The 21,918-nt window shown below is 40.2% G+C and overlaps 1 protein-coding gene across 2 annotated transcripts in view; it reads right to left on the bottom strand.

Annotated features, from left to right (window-relative positions):
* Positions 1 to 10,182: 10,182 nt before the first annotated feature.
* Positions 10,183 to 21,918, bottom strand: part of pdss2 (prenyl (decaprenyl) diphosphate synthase, subunit 2) — a 35,973-nt gene continuing 24,237 nt past the window's right edge. The window contains exons 4-9 of one of the 2 annotated variants that reach the window (XM_074660580.1): positions 18,844 to 18,918; positions 17,036 to 17,209; positions 15,028 to 15,159; positions 14,068 to 14,103; positions 10,488 to 10,644; positions 10,183 to 10,425 (exon numbers count right to left, since the gene is read on the bottom strand). In XM_074660580.1, the coding sequence (XP_074516681.1) occupies positions 10,489 to 10,644; positions 14,068 to 14,103; positions 15,028 to 15,159; positions 17,036 to 17,209; positions 18,844 to 18,918 (573 nt within the window). In that variant the 3' untranslated portion in view covers positions 10,183 to 10,425; position 10,488. Of the gene's footprint in view, positions 10,438 to 10,487; positions 10,645 to 14,067; positions 14,104 to 15,027; positions 15,160 to 17,035; positions 17,210 to 18,843; positions 18,919 to 21,918 lie in introns of both variants that reach the window. The other variant, XM_074660579.1, reaches the window with a different exon arrangement.

Here is a 21,918-nt window from a genome sequence, read left to right on the forward strand (position 1 = left end):
TCCTACCTGCCTACCTACCTATATAACCGTGGGTGCCCACAGTTTACAACCTCTACTCCACTAACTCCACCAAGGTAGGCTAATATTGTAGTTTTTACTCCACTACGTTTACCTGACAGCTTTTACTGGGTACTTTGCAGATTAAGATTTGAAATACCTACAATAAGCATATGATGTGTGCATTTACTGTAAATTAAACATTATATGAAATAGCTAGAATCAGCTACTCCTTGGCCAACTACAACATTAAAATTATGTTTACATGTAATAATTATATAATAAATATCCACAATATATAACAATATAATTCTGACAGAGGCAAATTAACCTGAATACTGCGCACTTCTGTTTAACCTTTATGTAAATGTTAATATTTGAGTCCTTTGAGTGCAAGACTTTTATTCAAGTAAAGACCTGAATACTCTTCCACCACTGTATAAGATAAAGAAGATTGGATATGTCCTTACTGATTGGTTCAGGAGGTTTGTTGGCACTGTTAAATAACATATGAGCAACATGATATTATATTTACCTGTATGCTGGGGTGTCACTATAATAATCATGTAATAACTATTCATTTAAAATACAGTTTATTGTAAATTCTTGTGCTACAGCTCATCATAAGAGTCGCTATTGTGGTGTATTTATTTTATTAATAGGTAGTTATTGGTGCTGAGCAGTAGAGCAAAACAACCCTCTATTTTACATTGTGGTGACTATGCCAGTGATACCTGGAACAACATAAATTAGTATTAATTAATTAATTATTCATTTTGTTATTCAAGATGCATCACCAATAGTCGTTATTGAATATCAGCATACTACATATGCAAAACAGAAGTACTGCAAACACACACAAAATTCCAAAACAATATTTTAAGATTTTAAAAAACATTGAGGTTAACATTATTTTATTAGTTTTTTTTATATTCTATGTATAGCCTATATCCTATGTATGTATGTATTTGTATAAATTTAAGTTTCAAGAAATACTCTTATATAATTCTTATTTATACCATTCTGGCATTGATATTTAACACACTTAATAGAACCCACTTCTCTGCATTTTGTATTTACTTATACAAATTTTGTATTTACTGATTTGAACTGTGGCTATACGTGATATAGTGCATGTCCTAATGCAAATATTTGTACATATTTCATATTTCTTATATTCTCATTTCTTAATTTTATTACTTACTTCTATTTCTTTACACATATTGTGTTTATACTGTAGCATTATGTACAATATTGTAGCATTATGTACATAATTTACATGTTACTTACTTGTTTATTTATATTTTCTTACATTTCTTTATATTCATATAAAAGCAACTGTTACACCCCAATTTCCCCCCCGGGGATCAATAAAGTATTTTCTGATTCCGATACTGTCTCTAATGATAAAAGTTGTTTAGTAAAGCAAAAACAGAAGTAGGTAGGAGTGATACCTCTTGTTGCAGGCATGATCTCTGATCACCTTGAACTCCAGAGCTCACATTATGTGGGCAACATCGCCCTCAAGTGGAGAGAGACTGCAACAACAACAGAATGAGCTCTGATCATCATACCTGACTGCTGTATAGTACAATCTGTCAACATTGAGCTTCTGGGCTGTATATAAACCAGAAGATTAAATGGCTCTAAATACACATATTAGATCATGCAGAATAAATTAGCAATATTATTTGTTTTTTATAATAACGACTTGGCAGCCATTCTCAAACCACATAGTTTTCCTACATTATAATATATATATATTGTAATGTTAATGAATGTTTTCTCTCACAGTAACAAGCTAATGTTTTATATTGAATTGTTGTTAACACATTCAATGCTGGTTGTCTCCTCCAAATATACCTGGGACTGATTTTACAGATGTCGCCATCATGCTCCATGCAACTATTTATTAATTGAGGTAATGATCTGTAAATGCCATACTAAAGACATTTATTATCCCATTCTGTTGTACTGCTTGTTGTGACGTGATCTGAGAGCTATATGCAGTCAAACTTCACTCTTCTATCTACAAAAAGCTTTGGATAAAACTTTCCTTTATGCAAAAAAGCTGAGAAAAGCTCATGAATACTCAGTTTGGAGATGTCTTATTTAGTCAAGAGACAACCAACAGATAGAACTATTCTTGTGTGTTTGTGCACCATAGACTGGTGTGCACAATAAGCTTTGATGTTTTTGGCTATCCATCCACTCTGGCAACAAATATTCTCAAATTACTGTCAGTACATCAATAATCACGGTGTCATATGACATGAAGTTCAAAGATTATGGAGTCGAAACTTAAAAAACAAGAAACCTATGGTAACACTTTGTAATAACCATCATTTATAAATGATAAAATGTTAAGTTAATTAAACATAGTTAATAGTTATTTTACTATTAACAAAAAAATAAATGATAATTAATAATGTTGACTTTACCACTACTATAATTTGTTATTTTAACAGTTTATTGTTGCGCACAATAGAACATGTTATATACTATATATAAGTATTTGTTAATGATTAAGATATTATTTGCAAACCTTAAAGAAATTGTTTGTAAAACATATATACATTACATAGATTGAAATTTGTTACTTTTTTAATGGTTAATACTTTGTAAAGCATCTATAAACAATATTTAGATAGATAGTTAATACTTACTACTTTGTCAATGATAATGATAATAATAATAGGTTTCTGGTCCATCTATCTATGTAATGCTTACCGATGTTTTATGATTTTTTTTTACAAAAGGATTTCTTAAAGGTTTACAAATCATTTCGGAATCATTAACAAATATAGTGTATAAAATGTTATAATGTGCGCAACAATAAACGGTTAATAAATATCTCACTAAAGTAATCAAAATGTAATTGTTATCGTCTCTTATCAGCTATGATACAATATATAATTTATAAACAAATTATTTCATGTTACACTAACTAATGATGGATTAACTATAAATCATAGCATAACTAATAATTATTAAACAATATTAATTAACATTTAATTGTTTGTTAACAGTAAAATAACTATTAACTAAGTTTAATTAGCTATCAACTTACCATTCATAAATGCTGGTTATTATAAAGTGTTACCAAATATACTAACTTGGAGCTGGTGGCAGCTGAGAGCAACTCCGTGAAATGATGAATAAGAGATGGAAATCCTATGGAGCTACACTATATTGTTGCAATCAGGGGGGGCAAATTTGATTTGCAGCAGCCATTAAGCAGAGCTGGTTACTTGAGCTGGTGAACTGGTTTCCTCTGGTGAACAGAGATGAACAGAGGAGCTCACAGTGCCTTAACTCCATCTTAATCATTGGCCATTTCATGCACACACTAGCACCCAATGTTCTGTCCCCAGCCACAAATACGTCGATACAGAGATGATATAACAAGACAACGTGTGGCTGGTGTGGCTCTCATTATTCGACTAATGAGCCGTCTTCCATGGCAGTCTGATCTGTCAGCCAATGGAGCGAGCAGGCCCCGCGCAGGCCCGGGGTCAGCCAGGCGATGGCTTGCAACGAGGGGCCGGCGCGCGGCACTTAACACCGGGAAGAGCTCGTTAAAGTGTCATTTTTGGCCAATATGCTCGTCTGTGTCGAGGCGGCCAATCAGCCATACTGTTCCCATCGCAGGAGAATGACTTTCATCCATCACCGTCACCGTCAGCTATATGATGATATTAGCAGGTGTTTACTGATAGGCCATTCAGAGGAAGACAAATGGAGGCTCTAATCTCACTCCACAGTCAGATTCTCTCTGTCATTTTACATACTGGTTTATTCCTAATAGGGTCACAGGGGCTGCGGGGAAACTATCCCAGCATGCATTAGGAAGGGAGGCAGGGAAACACCATGGCCAAGACATCAATCCATCACAGTGTTTAAACTCTGACCTCTATGTCTCTGTGGTAACTTGATGTCCATACAGATAAGTGTGGAGACCAAAGTAGCAAAAGATGATCAGACCACTGTAAAATGTAGAAACTACAAACAAATGTAATACATTTAAAACATTTTAGCAATATGGCGGCCTTTTTTTATTCAAACATTACATCTTAAAGGAACAGCGTGTAGCATTTAAGGGAATATATTGTCAGAAATAGAATATATTATTAATAAGTATGTTTTCTTTAGTGTATAATCACCGGAAAATAAGAATTGTTGTGTTTTTGTTACCTTAGAATGAGCCGTTTATATCTACATAGCGGGTCACTGAGCCGGCCGTCATGTTTCTACCAGAACGGACAAACGCTGGCTCTAGATAGGGCCATTCACGTTTTCATGTTTTTGCATAGGCCTCCGTAGTTCTCCTACACACTTGGCACACAACAGAAGTTTCAGTTGGTGGCAATCTGCAACCTCACCACTAGATGCCCCCAGGGGTGAAAGTAGGCCGGTACAGTCCGGTACTCCCTATCACTAAAAGATTCAGTGCCGCTACGCAGTACCGGGAAGATGGGACAGCAGCTACCTGCCAAAACCCACATACAACCCTCACAATTTCATTTTCAACAAGGAAATACATCTGCTAACATCTGGTCAACATACAGTTAGTTACCTCCGCCAAGGAGGTTATGTTTTCGGTTCGGTTTGTCTGTTAGCACACGCACAAGCGACACTCCGCCTGTATAATCACTTGGATCCGTGGGGTCTGACTGCGCTCCTTACGTAGACAAGTGCTCCGCGAGTAAATGCCAGGCGCTATGGGTGGCAACCATGGAAGCGGCATCTGTGGTGGTGTGTGGTGTATCAAATATCCCTGATCACAGCTCAATTTGTTGCCACACGTGGCAATGCTGTTTCTCTTTCATTAACATTGCGAGATAAGGCATTTGTGCTGCATTCATGTCGAAAAGTTTTGTCAACATTTACAAATTATTCTGCAGCACTTTCATCATTTCAATAAATAATTTGCTATAGATGATGTCAAGTGTTTCTAATTTCTTTCTACACCATACAGGCATTTAATCGTGTGTTCAGGGATGCATGAAGATGGTCGATGGGAGGAGGACAATTAGAGCAATGACGGTTGGAGTAGCCTAGTAGTACCGGCAAGAACCTGGATGCAGCCAGATCTCACACACTGCACCTTTAAATTGTATCTCTTTTTGAATCAAGTTTCTTGGCAACATAGATGACATTATTCCTGATTCATGCCATTTCTCCTGCTCTAGAAAGAATATCCCACCAAACTGCATTAAAAAAAACCTGTGTTTTTAAATCTGTTCTTATCAGCAGAGGTACATACTTGATAGAATATGCCTTAGAGACATTTTCACAACTAGTGTGTAGCTGCTCTTCAATTTGGCAAACACCCACTATATCCAGCAGCAAGTTCGCAGTAATTAGTGAACCAATATTAAAAAATAAATATATAAAACATAGCAGTGCTAACACATTATCAGGCAAACACTGGTCTGTATCTCATGTTATCCATTGTGGACTAGATGAGGATTCTTTACTGACCGAAATAAGTTACACCAATATAAAAAACAAGGACTAAATGTGTGCATGTTTTGATTGTTTTTAAAAAGGCGTTTGATTCTATTTGGCAAGAGGAATTAGATTATACAATTCCCCAAATCAGTGTAGGGGGTAAACGTTAAGACATAATTAAGTCAATGTCTTTCAGTAACAAATGTGGAGTAAAAATTGGCAATAAAACTACATATCTCTTCACTCAGAGGAGAGGCGTCTTTCAAGTCAACAGTTTATCTCCAACTTGATTTAGCATCTGCATGACTGACGAGCACTAGGTCGTGTTGGAGCAGTCTGGATTCAGAGTCGCTGTCACCCACATAACAAGGACCACAGCAGCACCTGAACCTCCTGGAGCCGTACTTTCAGAACTGGACCCCGACAGTCAATTTTAACAAATCTAAAATCACGATCCTCCAAAAGAAGCCCAGATCTCAGAAAAATACATTTCAAATTCAAATGTAGAAACACCCCTCTAGATCACACCACACCCTATATCATGATTACCTGGGGCTCAGAATCAGTGCCTTAGCTAACTTTGGTCTGGCAGTGAATGCACTGAAACAAAAAGGACATTTTACAATATATACATATCAATTAGGATTTAGACTAAAATATTTGACAGCAACCAATCAGCCTTTATGGTAGTGAAGTTTGGGGTCCAATCAGTCATCAGGACTACACTAGATAGGACAAGCATCCCATAGAAGCCCTGCATGCCGTATTCTGTAGGTTCATCCGCATCCAAAGAAAAACACCAACCAATACATGCACGGAAAAATTAGGCCGCTACCCACTGATAAGGTGAAGGTAATGGTATCATATGAAACTAGAAGAAAACCTCAGCCATTGGTATCGACGCTAAATCATGCGTTCATTCATGTGTGATGATGTTAGTCCCAATAGTAGCTATTTCACATAGTAAGAGCATTTTTTTAAACTTGACCTCGATGTATAAAATGACCTGTGGTGACCTCTAGTATTCTTGCAGAAATCTCCAAATGTCAAAAGTTTTTGATACCAAATCACAGCATGGCTTTTTCTATGGTGTTCCTCAAGGTTTTGGTGTCTTACTATGGCATTTTGAGGGATTATTGATAATTTTGATCAATTCTTGATTGGTAAAAAATGGTTACATTTAACACCAAAAAGTGTAATTAATATCAACCTAAAGATTTGAGACATAATAGAACATGGGAATGGTCATCATATACTTCCATCATAATGTTCTAAACCCTTATACACTTTCACAATTTATTTTAATGAATTAATTCATTTTTATTTCTGATTTATGACTAGAACAACTTGACACACAGTGCTGAGCTGCATCTCAAATCAATCTCCAGGTTCCCAGCTTTCAGATGATGTACACCACTTCTATGTGACATCTACTGCTGACCTGCTATCTACCCCTAAAGACCCCCTGTACCCCTCTAAAAATGACAAAAACGTGTCTATTTGGGCCTCTTAGGGTAAAAAAAAAGAGCACTTAAATTCTGTTTACATCTCAAATTTAGCCTCAATGACACACAGAGATTTCAGGCACTACAAACCCAAGAACTGAACCCCTAAAGGAGTCCCTTTTGAAGTGAAAGTGAACCATTTTGAGGTATATTAAGAAATTCTTATTTAAAAGGCTAAATATATTTTGAATGGCAACATTTGTCAGTGCTTGATCTATAATAATATTAATGATCTGTGTTTCAGCTTTGTAGCATCTCCCTGATACTATAAATGACGTCTCCCAGCCCTGACGACAGTAAACTGCTTAGTAGAAACAGTAGAATAGATGAATTTATCACATCAAAATGGTCAAAAATCACCACAGAAACACAAATGTTTGGTATTAGCTGAACCTAATTTGCTAAAGTTTCAACAGAACTGTATCTTTTTGTCAACAAGATGACAGTCGTTCTGTCCCCAGCAGCATCCACAGCTGTGGTTGCAAGTGTGTGTGCGTGCATGTGTGCGTGCGTGCGAGTGTGTAATGGAATCTGTGCTGACCGACTCTCTCCGCTGGACCCTGCTGTAATTACACCACTCATCGTCTGGGCTGGGCACACTAGGGCCGCTGTTACCCACTTCATGTTTTGCATGTAAACTTATAGTCATGCCAACTCTTGCTTTCATGATACCCAAGACTCTCAAACTGGAAACTGTAAGCAAACACAGAGTCAGGTTTCTGCTGTGCAGGACATAAAGCTGACAAACCCCTCTCCTTCTTCGGTCTGCTCTTCGTTTGGGCTACGCAGGAGATATCACAAATATGAATGCTGGCAGTATAGCAGTGTTGTCGGGGAAGAAAAGAAGGCTCCAATTTCTGTTCTACATCAAACATTTAGCTTGAAGAACTGTTTTTCCTCTACAAGTCAAAAACAAAAACTCATCCCATCAAATCCTCTTCTGCAGTTCCCGGTTGATTTCTACCGGGAGCGTTCTACGCAACAGTTTCATTGCTTATAGGCCAGACCTCTTCTCTTGAAGAAAGTTCTGTTTAGTAACTATATTTGTCATTCTGGCAGCGCCCCAGCCTTCTTCCTTGTTTGGTCCTTTTAACTTTCCATGTAACTTTCCTCATGTCTCCTCACGGCAAGGATAAATATTTCATGAAGAGCCGGAGGCTTTCCCTGGCACATGCTGTACCTCGCTGTACCCAGGAAGCCCGAGCAGCGGAAACCCAGACAGTAGAGGAAGTGGACAGGCAACCCAGCAACAGACAGGGGCTTGTTTTTGAAATAGTTCACTCCGCATCATCTTTAGCATTTCAGAGCATCGTTTCCCCCCCCCCACCCCTACACCTCATCCAACACTCTTTCTTCCACATCCACTTTTCACCCTCAGAATCCATTTCTCTACTGCTCTGAACCATGTTTTCGAAAATGTTACTAATTGAGGTATCTGATCAGATCATAATTATGACTGACATGCAAACAAGATACTTGAAAAATAGCAATACTCCCAGTGAACAGCAGCGGCTAATCTTTGTATTTGTTTTTTACGTAACAAGCTAACATTTCAAGATGGAAACATTGTTTTATTAGGAATACAGGACTAAACTTTACTTTAAACGGTGCATCCTGAGTGCAACTTAAAGGACTATGATTTCTACTCTAAGATGCTATTGTGGCGGTACTGAGGCAGCTGCCACACTATTGGAACTATTTGTATTCTGAAACGTTTCAACCTAAATACTTCAGACCTGTTTCATAGTGATGAACTGAAATACACTTCAGTTTGAATCATGTTAAGATAGGATGAGATAATCAATTATCAGTCCCACAGAGGGGATATTTGTAGTGTTATTGAATAAACCTTTAAACGGAGGGTGGTTTTATTGCTTCAACTTCAAAATAAGTTAATCATATCAGAGTTTCTATTGGCTAATGGACACAATATGCTAGTTTTATTGGTGCAAATGGTCCCCTTCTGCACTTTTTAATGATACAGCTCAATTTTATAATTTATAGCAAATTATTCCGTGGACCCCCTGACAGAGTGCCACGGACCCCTGGGGGTCCCCGAAACCTCACTTTGAGAATCACTAACTTAGAGTAAAAGTTGAATCTGGAACCTGCAACTGATAGCAACATTACTGACAGGACCAACTCCATAACTCTTTTTTAAAGGCATCTCTCTTTTTGTAAGTCACATATTGAACCTTGCGTAAGGGCACTTCTAGTCATGATCCTTGCTTGCACCAACATTCTTCATGCAAATTAAAAGTCTCAAAGACACATTCTGATGTGGTACCAACATATGCTGCTGTTCTCTAGAGCTGAGCACAGAATCCTCTTTGTACCCTCAGTCCCTTTCTTTTTCTCATCCTGTCTCCTGTGCTCTGTCCTTCAGGTGTGGCCTGGATGTGACAGACAACTGCCAGCGGTGGCCTGGTTTCACACCTTGGCTGGCCCCCCCCCCACCTCCGCAGACAGCAGCCTGGGAAACCACAGGCCACCAGGCTGGCGCCAGCCTGTACGGCTTAGAGCAGGGCAGCCGGCCCAATCAATACCTCTGCATTTCCTGTCCATTTGCTCAGGTCTCTTCATTAATAATTACTGCTTGGCGGAGCTTCAATGCGCTGGCTGGCTGGGCCAAGGGGAGAGACTGTGTGACCTTTCCCCGCCCCTGGGTTGACTTGGATCACATATACAGGCATGGGGACAGACATAATAAGGCAACATAGATGACATTACTCCTGATTCATGCCATTTCTCCCCCCTGTGGAGAGAATATCATGCCAAACTCTATTAGAAAAAGGCCTTTTTTTTTGCAGCTGTGCTTATCAGTAGCGGTACATACCTGGTAGAACATGACTTTGAGACATTTTTACAGCTGGATTGGAGCTGCTCTTCAATTTGGCAAACACCCACTACATCCAGCGGCTATGATTTCAGCTCCATCTGAGGTGTGCAGTAAAGAGCAGGGTGAACCTGGGTGATTCTTAAAAAAACGAAACGTTGTTAGAACAAGTGCTGCGTGGTGCATCATTTGCCGTTCATGGCACATTTTCCAGATGACAATAACAATTCTTCAAAACATCTTAAATTACGTTCTGCCTGGTATGTGCCTCCGCTGATAAGCAAGGTGGTAATAAACTGCCAGGTTTTTAAACGCAGCTTGGCGTTGATGTTTCCTCCGCTCGGGATAGGAAGGGTATGTATCAGAGCCAACACGATGCATGACATGACGCTGAAGTAATGTGTTTTTATTCTTTTTTTTTTTTTAATGATGACCATTTATGGATGTGGCCGCTGCATTTCTGCTGCACACTGTCATCCGCAGCGGAACAGAACAGTTTCTGCAGACATGAGCCAGCACCCGGCTCAAAAAGAAGTTGATTTGTCTCGTAAGTGTCAACTGTTGAGTGGTTCTCGTCCTGTTGCCTCAGCAGACAAAAACACTCTGTGTGTGTGTGTGTGTGTGTGTGTGTGTGTGTGTGTGTGTGTGTGTGTGTGTGTGTGTGTGTGTGTGTGTGTGTGTGTGTGTGTGTCCAGGTCAAAATTTGGTGATGGCGGAGGCGATGTTCTCCAAGGCGGATCGAGCCTCGGAGGAGGGGAAAGCCTGGATGGCCTCCACAGCCTTGTTGCCATGGTAACAGCATAAGTCCACCGCTGAGCTCACGCCTTTCTCCGATTTAACTGCTGCCAAAAGCTGTCGAGGGATAAAAACACATGTTAGTTTGTCACGTTTTGTGTCACTCCCGTTACTGTCTAGCTGTCAACACAAAAAACTGTTAAAGGGATAGTTTGGGTGTTTTGAAGTGGGGTTGTATGAGGTACTCGTCTATAGTCAGTGAACTTCCTAGAGTAGATGGCGGTCAGCACGCCCCCAGGTTTGGAAAAGCAGACAGTAGTTACCGCACAGAAGCAAAGCAATGTACTGCTGTGGACGGGGGCAGCAGCAAAACGTATTTTAGACACCTAAAAAAACAATATCAGTTTAAGTGTACAGCTTCAGTTCCTTGTCGGAAACATAGACTGTACAGATGTCTCACGACAAGGTAAACCGGTGAAAATATTCTAAATATAGCGTATACTTAACGGATATTGACTTTTTTAAGGTGTCTAAAATATGTTTTGTTGCTGCCTCCGTCCACAGCAGTTCATTGCTTTGCTCCCGTGCTGGTACTCCGGTCTGTTTCTCCAAACTGGGGGCGTGACGACCGCCGTCTACTGTAGGTAGTACACTGACTATGGATAAATACCTCATAAAAACCCAACTTCAAAAAATCCAAACTATCCCTTTAAGAGCCAGGGAAAGCATACTCTTAAAGTTATGGACTCGTTAAAGACATAAAGATGCAAAGCATTTCTTTTAATAATAACAGAAACCTCATTGTATAACACAATCATGTATGCCGCCCCTGGCACCACTGGAGGCAACTTACTACATTTAACTACAAGGGAAACATTTCAGACTCATCACCGAGTTCTATTTTAAAAATTGGCAGGCCATCTATGAGACGATGAGAAGGGAAATGTACTGGATTTTATGTTATTATATGATTCTGTAAGTTCTACACGGGCATCTCACAGCTCTGCTGTCTTTTCAGTCTACTAATTATGGATCACCGGATCACAGCACTGCTGCACAGACAGTCTCTGCTACAATCCAGGTAATAAATTGAACAAAGATTAAAATGTCTTGCTCACCCAACAATGTCGATGTCTGTTCTTTATGTTTCAGTGTGACTGCCTAAATCTGTGAGGGATTTGAATTCCAATACGATTCTTATTATGATTCTATATTATATCTAGTTTAAAATTAGGGCAGCCCCCTCTTAGTCGATTTGGAAAACGTCTGCATGCCGGTGTATACAACGTCTAGGACTTACACACACAACATGTACATTTCATACACAAGGAAGTGGAAAACATCAAGTCTGAATACAGCTTACGTATTCAGACTGAGTGAATTTGGGCGTCTCCTTGTGACTTACTGCTGCTGTGTTGGGACATCTTTTTGCTGAGGGCAATTTAACTCATAAATTCTGGAGGAGGAAGTCCCTGTAGGCGTTCCTTCTTTTAAAAAAAAACTGCAGGTGTCGAACTCGGCTGCTTATTTCATTTAGAAAAAGTTTCTTTTTCCACCCTTATTTCACACAATCTTATTTGTTAGCCTTGTTTTGTTCTGCATAAACTTCCCTCATCTCTTTAATATTCCCTGTGTCATAAGTTCGACATCCTGTTCTTTCTACGTGCACTGCCACCTGATTCTTCTTTCATTCCAGATTCAAACCTAATCTGGTGCATTTTGATCTCATCAATATGCAGGTGCAGCTTATCATAACTATTTAGATAGATATAGATATATGAGTAAGTAAATGAACATCACTTTCCTTATGTATGTAAAAATAAAAGAATATTTGAACAATAAAAAAGAAGAAGGCAAGTTTTATCTTCTTTTCCTTTTTTAGTTGAAGTCATTTTTACTCACTGACTTATCATTATGTGTCAGTGAATGGGTTGAAGCTGCTGGGAAACAACGACTGACTGATTTCCTTATATTATTACTGTCTTTAAATTAGGGCTGTCAAAGTTAACACAATAATAAGGCATTAACGCAAATAAATTTTAACGCCACTAATTTCTTTAATGCAACTTTCGATTTTTAGGTTGCAGTGGGCTCAGTTTTAAAGCTAGAGTGAAGATCCTGGTATCATATGAAACTAGTAAACCTAAGGAATCCATTGGTACCAGCCACATACTAGCTTGTCGCAAAGGAGTCTACATAACACTCCAAACTTAGGCTAAATTTGGGCGAGGAAAAACTGGCATGGCCGTTTTCAAAGGGGTCCCTTGACCTCTGACCTCAAGATATGTGAATGAAAATGGGTTCTATGGGTACCCAGGAGTCTCCCCTTTACAGACATGCCCACTTTATGATAATCACATGCAGTTTGGGGCAAGTCATAGTCAAGTCAGCACACTGACAGCTGTTGTTGCCTGTTGGGCTGCAGTTTGCCATGTTATGATTTGGGCATATTTTTTATGCTAAAGGATTGAGGATTTCTGGACAATATGTGTCATTGTTTGTGTTATTAATTTATTTCCAATGCTAAATATATACATACATTTGCATAAAGCAAACATATTTGCCCACTCCCATGCTGATAAGAGTATTAAATACTTGACAAATATCCTTTTAAGGTACATTTTGAACAAATAAAAAATGTGTCATTAATTTGTGATTAATCGCAATTAAATATTTTAATCGCCTGACAGCCCTACTTTAAATAATGTTCACTTCAACCCAATCTGGATTCTCCTTCTGCCCAAATGATACATTTTTACATCTGCTTGCTAAAAAAGTGTTTATTTGGGGATGTTTTCTAATTGGGAATGAAAGACTAACAGACTGAATTCACAACAGTATAAAATGGGAGTTTCTGTAAACATATATGGTCATCTATCAGAGTTAATGGGGTGAAAACACATGCTAAACACTTTGAAGACAATTTGTGGACGCCAAAGATGTACACAAAGTTCCCCTAATTATGCGTTCCCATCTTTGTGCTGAATCAAAGCAAACTTTTACGCTCGTGGGCCCAAGGTCTTTCTGTTTCCTCCCCAAAATCTCATCCCTCCCTCTGTCCTGCTCTCAGCTTTCCTCCTCGTGTCCCCTCATCTCTCCTTCCCTTCAAACTTCTCCCCGTGTCCCCTTTTCGACAGGTCCGCTGAAGGAGATTCTCTCACAATGCCACTGTCTCAGAGCCTCAGTGTCTCCTCCGCAAATAGGCCTCGGTAACTAATCCTTCCTGCTCTGGTTTCAGACGGGACTAGATAACCCCCACAACACCATCGGACCCCTCCTCTGTAGCTTCGGTCTCTTCTTGCACCCCTATTGGCCCCCCTCTTCCCTCACACAGTGACTTTGGGAAGCTCATGTCTCAACTTTGATATGGGTTACAGTGACAAGACGTCCTGTTTCTCTTTGATGGCTCTGTCAGATGCCGTGCCAATGAGTAAACAGGTGAATTGGCACGGCATTTGTGTAACATTGTGTAGTACAGAGTTCATAGCTCACTGAAGAGGCAGATTCTGCATAGAGGAATACATTAACCAGTGGGCTTACCTTCGAGTAATCCAGTTGGTTTCTCTGTGTTTTTACCTTGCAGAGAAGAGAGAGGAAATATCAGTTACATTACCCAGGTTTCCAAGGTTGCCTTAAAGGTGCTCTTTACGATATTCAGAGCATTAATACAGCAGCAAACAACTGTTAGATATGTAAAGATATAGAGGAGTAATGTCTACCTGAGCAGAGAATGAAGTCAGTCTCCCTCTGTGTGTGTTGTAATCTGAGCTTCTCTGTGCTTTGTTGACATAGCCGGCTGCAAGTGCATTTTAGTGCATGTGAGCGTGCCCTACTGGCTAGCTCACGGCCAGCGCTCTGAATTGCGCTAATACGGCGGTTACAGCTGATAACGCCGTTGCTGTTGTTAGCTGAAGGCCGCCAGCTCATCCATCGCCATGTTGAGAGAGCCGTGCGAAGGCAATAGATATGCTCTGAATTTTGTATTGAGCACCTTTAAGATTATGATCGACAACTTCGATTTGATGAAACGGAACTTCAAATCAACACATTCTGGGGTAAACCAAGTTCTGCAGCTAGAAGCCTCACTTTTTACTACTTAACTTAACTTAAACTTTATTACAATTAATATATACATACAGGTACATAGACTACATGGAATTTGACCTCTGCTATTAACCCATCCTTAGAAGCAGTGTCGGTCTTGTCAAGTCAAGAAATTCTTCATTTTAAACACTGTTGCTACAATATGTCACAAAAACCCAAGATTACATTTTTTAATAAATGAAGAATGGAGAAAAGTGCACCTTGGATCAAATAAATTATCTACGCCAACAGTACTTAAGAAGACCTGTTACACTTTACCTATGAGATTGTACAAATTCAGCTCAGACATCTGTTCATTTTATGCCTGCAACATGGCCACCGGACTGAAAGACTCCATTCAAATAAACAAAACCAAACCTATCTTCCTGCTGCAGTGGCGTCACTGCCCATTCATACCTGCTGCAGCTGCTGACGCCATCTCTCCTGGCCGACGATCTGACGGTGGAAAACCACTGGGGCGGCGCTCAAACTGAATGCCTCTGTCTCTCCCGCTCTGCTCTTCACAAACGGCTGCAGGTCAGAGTTCAGCTGCAGAAGACAGAGCACATCGGTCAATCGGGTGGAGATTGTACTTTGTAACTTCCAGGCACCAATTAAACCAACCTAGCGGTGAGAACGTGGACAGGTGAGCGTGCACCTACACTCAGAGTGACCCTGTTAATGAGCAGCGTGATGAACAGTCTGGCCTGATGAGAATGGGTGTCCTTCAAAGACCTCATTTCTGTTTCCTCCCATGCTGAGATTCTCTGTAGCCACTGAGGCCTGCAGACAGGCAGCTACAGGGAGCCACAGCAGGAGAGGACGTACTAACACAGCACTGGGGATGGGGGGGAGTGATTATGAATGACTTTTTAGGCTAGCACCAATAAGATGCAGCCTCTGAACCTTGAAACATGTTTGAGCATCTGCATTATCTGGAGCACTGACATTACATATGTATGTTTGTCTCTGAATAATAAGACACTTAAACACTTAAATTAATGGAAGGGTAGAATCAAAATACTGCTCCATCTACAAAGTGGTGATTACATTTCAAAAAGCTGTCAGTTTTTTACATATTTCAAATGCATTTTCGTAGTGCAAATATATCCCTCTGTCCCCTTTCAACATAATTTGTTTGTATCAAATCAGCTACGATGTGAAGCAGTTGATCAAAAGACTTAAACTAAAATAAGGCCAACTATCCACCCATGTTAGAAGACGAAGCAGCCAATCATCAGCCTGTTTGAAGTAGATTTATTCCTTTATTTTTATTTAACTTGATCACTGTCACAAAAGAAAGAGTGTGGTGGTCAGAAGGGCCAAAGTCTATATTAAAGAGATAGTTAGGGTGTTTGGAAGTGGGATTGTATGAGGTACTTATCCATAGTCAGTGTTTAATCTACGGTAGATGATGGTCAGTACGACCCCAGTTTGGAGAAACGGACAGGAGTGCTGGCACAGGAGCAAAGCAATGTACTGCTGTGGACGCGGGCAAGCAAAACACATTTTAGACACCTTAAAGAAAGGCCCACCTAAAAAATCTATATCAGTTTAATTGTACGCTATATTTAGAATATTTTCACTGGTTTACCTTGCCGTGAGTCAGCTATACTGTCTATGTTTTCATTAAACAAAACAGTAATTTTACCTCACAGAAGATGGGAGTTGCTGGTCTACTGCCGTCTCGATCGGTTAGTTTATTTGTGTTACTGTGTGTGACTTTCGTTTAGTTCAGATTCACCAAAGTCACACAATAGCATAAACAAACTAACCAAGCGAGGCAGCAGTAGACCAGCAACCCCCGTGTTCTGCGAGGTAAAATCATTTTTTTTCAACGGAGTCTGGTGGCTTTAAAGAGAGCAGAAATGGAAGGATTGTCTGACGGCAAGGTATAGCAATTAAATAAATCTAAATATAGCATACACTTAAGCTGATTTAGATTTTTTATTCACGTGGGTCTTTCTCTTAGGTGTTTAAAATATGTTTTGCTGCTGCCGAGGTCCACAGCAGTACATTGCTTTGCTCCCATGCTGGTACTCCTGGGGCATGATGACCGCCATCTACTGTAGGTAATACACTGACTATGGATAAGTACCTCATACAACCCCACTTCAAAACACCCAAACTATCCCTTTAATGCTCCTGAAAGCTTGATTCCAAATCTTTAGTACTGCATTGGCCTGAATATAAAACAATATTTTTCTTATAATCTTTGGCAGAATATTCTGTGTTCTTGTAGTTTCACATCACTCATAGTAAAAAGCTGAGTGAAGAAATACGTTTTCAGAGCCTTTAAACCAACTGCGATTATCTCAAAAAGCAGCCCACTGGTGTGTCAGTTGACCCTTATGGATTTATCCTCCAAAGATCAACTTCCCTGGTATTTGCTGTGTCGGTGGGTGTACAATCAGATTAGACGTACCTTGTGGCCCAGCGCTACGTGCTTGCCGTACTTGAAGGCCAATCTTTGGGACTCGTTGTCGTGTTTGGCGAGCTCCATCGCAGCTTGACAGCTCTTGGCCAGCAGTGCCCCGTGGGACAGGAACGTGTGCTCCTCCCACGCCGCCACGTCGACGCCATCACTGAGACTATTCTCCTGCAGAGCAAACAGAGGTAGAGACGCCGCGGGTCTGAGCTCTCACTGCTTCAACTGTGCAACTTCAAAGTTCCCACAGAGCACATTAGAACTTAAAACAACCCCTCCTTGCTCTGTGATTTTACATTTCAGTATGTGGTAACAGCTATTTAACACAAGTTCTTCAGTTATTTATATATGACAGACTTGATAATAGAGGAAAAAGTTCATCTAAAATCTCCATCCTAAAATGTTAATTGATCTTCGAGCATTTTCTAGAATAAACAGACAACAGAAGAGGTTTGTCTGAGGGACACGGTGACGTCACTATGAACACTTCTGGTGAAAATTGAACTCCTGCAGAACCTAAACAGCACAATAAAATGAAGGGAAACTCCTGCTCACTGGTACCTGACAGCACTGTGGTCACTTTCAGAAAGACCCCCCAGCAGGATTGGTAATTTGTCTTTATCGGAGAGCTGTAGAAAACCATTGGTTCTTAAATACATTTTTGGGAAATGCATTTCCCTAATATTTTTTTTTTTTGTCACATTTGATGAAGAAGTGTAACACTGTTTCACAGCCTTTCCTCTACAGGGAACCAGGTTTTACTATGTCACTCAGTCTGTACTTTGTCAAGGTTCTTTTTAATTGTAGATCAGTAACCATGCTCAGATAGTCTGCTATGGTGTACCGTCGATTTAGAGCCAGATCGCATTGCATTTTGCTCTGTGCCTTTGTTTGTGGGTGATGTATTTTTGTTTTAACTGTGTTGTAATTTGTTTGGGTCTAAGTGGTGGTACGTTCTGTTCCAGAGGCCTTGGTGTGTTAGTGGACCAGGTTTGTGAACTCAACCTCAGGACCAGCTGGGTGATGGGGTTCACATTTTTGCTCATCGCTTTGCATTCATTAAAAAAAAAAAGCTCAGTAATCTCCTAAAACAGCTGGGCACTCAAACGTTCAACTCAAATGTTACTCAAACTGAAGTAAATTGTGCATTTGTCGGGGATTATTTTCAGTGGTGGATTAATCCACATTCAGTGCTCAGTGAGTATTTCGTATGTGATTGACTAATAACCATAGGAACATGTCGCCCAGTATAACAGTGTGGCTGTGTTTTTAATAACAAAAGCACAGTACTTGTTAGCAGGGTGAATTCATAGTTTTTGGTCTTTTTGTGGTGGTTATGGACAATAGCAAAAACAGTGAATATCACTAGCCTTTGTCTTTAAAGGTGCAGTGTGTAGGATAAGGCGGCATCTAGCGGTGAAGTTGCAGATTGTGTGTCCCCTCACTGTTTTGACCAATGCTCGCTCGTGTCTACATACTGCGAGCACAAGCGCGAGCAACAGGACACTGACTGTCTCCACTGACTGTTAACAAGCAATTTCTGATTCTTAAATATAGCCCCTTTAAAAAAAACATTTCTGTGGTTTGAATTTATCTTGTGATGCTGTTTATTTGTAGGTAAAGCGCTTTGAATTACCATTATGTATGAATTGTGCCAGATAAATGAATTTGCCTTGCCTTTATTTTTAGTCTCAAGTCACTCATTTTGTATCCTTGCATTGAAATTGACTCAAGGATATTTTAAGGGACAATTCCCAAATACAGTGGTGTAGTCTGTCATGCTTTGACCTCATATAAACACGTACCTCAATATTACTGGGATTCTCATTGTAGATTCCTTGAACCACGTCACCGATGGCACTCGAGATCAGCTCTACAACCTGTCAAACAGACAAAAAACACAAGACATTTGGGTTAAAATTTCGATCTTTAAGCATTATCAGAACAACAAAAAACAACACATTTACACACCATCCTCTGTTATCTGTAAGACAAAGCTAAATAATGCAGTCAACATGTCCCATAAACAGCCACTTGTCCTGCTGAAGTGTCCTTGGACTCGGGCACTGAACCGATAACCTGCTCCCTCATTATAAATCACTCTGGCTAACAGCATCGATTAAACTCCTAAAATGTAGATGTAAATGAGGTCGATCAAAACTGACACGCTGCTTAGTTCATCCGTGACATTTGTAATTAAAAACCACAATTTTCCCCTGATTGAAGCACGAGCCATCGGCGCTCTCATCTGAGCAGCTGGTTTGGTGCAGAAATCAGAGGTGAGACGAGGGTTGGAAACCAGGTGAACTGCTGAAAACTCAGCTGCTCATTATCAGGCCGCAGGGGAGCTCCTGTTGATTTCATAACGCAGGCTCCCCTTCATTCATTATACTTTGTATTTATAGAGAAGTCCAGTCGATAGAGACAGATCAGGTGTCTGTCCGGTCCGAGGGGCTGAAATGGAGCTAAAAGGCAGATGGTGGGACCAAATGAGACTGTGTCCAGAGAGCAGAGGGGTTAACAAGGTTTTGGAGTGATGATCCGACTTCAGGGTCCTCTTCGCTCTCATTTTTCTCCACAAATTATCTCAAGATTTATTTCACTTTGTTCCTATGAGCGTTGCAGATTTGTATTATTAAACCTGCAGTAGACAGAAAGTTTTTGGCATCATGGGGCAAAACTTCCATAATAACCTTTCAGCATATTGTAATTCAAGTGTTCTGAGAGAAAACTAGACTTCTGCACCTCCCCATGGCTCTATTTTCAGCCAAAAATCTAGCCCGTGACGTGAGACTTTAGCCAATCCCAGGTCATTTCAGAGAGAGAGAGCGCCCCTATTGGCTGTTCATTCAACGGAGGCAGCTGTCAATCACTCACGAAGTCCGATCAAACGGTCAAACTAGGCAGCGCTGATCAAATATGAATCAATACTCTGTTACTGTAATGCCTAATTCTCACCTCAAATGTTTTCAGAAACATCTTGTAGTGTACTGTTTAGCTGTAAAATGAGAAAGTTTGCTCCAGCTGGTGGGCGGTGCTTGGTATTTCCTCAACTGATCTCAACATGGCTGCCGGGTCACAAACGTTCTCATTTTACAGCTAAACAGTACACTACAAGATGTTTCTGAGAACATTTTATGTAAGAAATAGGCATTACAATAACAGAATATTGATTCAAATGAGTGATTGACAGCTGCTCAGAGACGGCAGGCTCCAGCTCGGTTCTGATTGGTTGTTTTGCTCCGGTCTGTGAAATCTTGCAGATGCCATTAGGAGCAACGGAGGAAACCAGAGGACACAGAGACAAATGTTTTTTTTCAGATTACCTGTCTCATGCACTACTGTCAGGATATAGTGAAGTATAGTATAGTTTTATAAAAAATATATTTTTGTAAATCCTATTTTCTCCAATTCTACCTACTGCAGCTTTAATCTGTTGATACTTACAGTATTTATACATTGGTGGTTTTCTGCAGAAGAGGTACAGAAAGATGAAAGCAAAAATGAAAAATGAGCAAGAACAGTTTAGACTCTTTCCAGTATAAGTAAATCAATATACTATACAAGGAAAAAAGTGCTGCTTTTGAGAACTGACATTAGAGAATTTAACATTCTACCTTAAAAAACATACATTTAAAAAGGGGCAACAACTTGAAAGAAAAGCTAAAAACTGTCACATAATGCCTTGTCGAGATCTGAGTAGTTTATTTAAGACTGCAGTTGCCCATTTCCTCTTACAGGGGGCATGCATGACTACATTTTAGCTTACAGAAACTCTACCGGCCTCTTATCAGCCACCAGATGAGAGGCTGCATCTCTTCAAATGATTATTCTGGATCTAATGAATGGGTAAAAATCTGAAGTCTATGTCTCTCTCCTTCATTCATGGCCACAGAACAGCGTGGACAAAGGATTGAAGGCCGCGCCCGTGCAGTTCAGATGAATGAGGTTAAATTTAGAGCTCCTTCAGCTCATCCCAGACATCCTTGGTTCATCAGAAAAGTCTGGTGACGCTGGCTGCTCCGTCAGCCTCGCAGCGCCCCTTTGGGTAACTGAATCCACCGGGGGAAAATATTGAGGAAACCCGAGCTCCACCCGCAGACCTGGAAGGACAATGTGCCTACAGTATTACCAGATGTGGTGTCTCTGCCTGCCTTGGGAAGTGGGGGCCAGCGGGGGTCTTTTTTTGGAAAGTATCAGATAAGCTCTCCCCCTGCCTCCCCCTTACTCCATTCCCAAATCCAGCCAGATCGTGTTTTGCCGACAGGTCTGCGAAGGGGGAGAAACCGGAGACCCACGGTGAGATTGCTTTACAGTTTATACAAGTAGCGGCATAGGTTTCCTCTCAAGGCCACGACACATAATCTCCATCGCTCTCGCTGCCTTAAAAGAAGGGGGAAAAAACGGCTGGTTTATGAGAAAAACTTCGAAAGCTGCAAGAACTACTCATCTGTCACCCTGAAAACGATGTGGGACAATGACCACACACAAGCTGCAAGAAGAGACGGACAATCTGTTTAGCAGTTTTTCATAGCAGACTCAAACTGCACTCAGTTTAACTCACTTTGGAGCCAATAGAAATATGAGACAATTGGCAGATTTTAATGAGCGAAAAGGCCTTCAATGCATTTGCCTAATTCTAAGTTTAAAACTGCAACTATGCCTTTTTCTTCATCCTAAGGAGCTAAACCAGGTTGGATGCAGAGTTTAAAAGAACACTCCACCAATTTTACACATGGAGTTCAGTTCAGTCATCACGAGGAGTAGGCAACTAGTCAGCCTGTAATAAAAAGTTGTATCGTGTTGAATATTGTCTTCTGTGGCTCTGGAGGAACTTTGAAACTATGTTTTGAAAAAATAACCCTGATGATGTAATCTGG

Source organism: Sebastes fasciatus, chromosome 15 (assembly GCF_043250625.1).
Source record: "Sebastes fasciatus isolate fSebFas1 chromosome 15, fSebFas1.pri, whole genome shotgun sequence".
Classification (NCBI taxonomy): Eukaryota; Metazoa; Chordata; class Actinopteri; order Perciformes; family Sebastidae; genus Sebastes; species Sebastes fasciatus.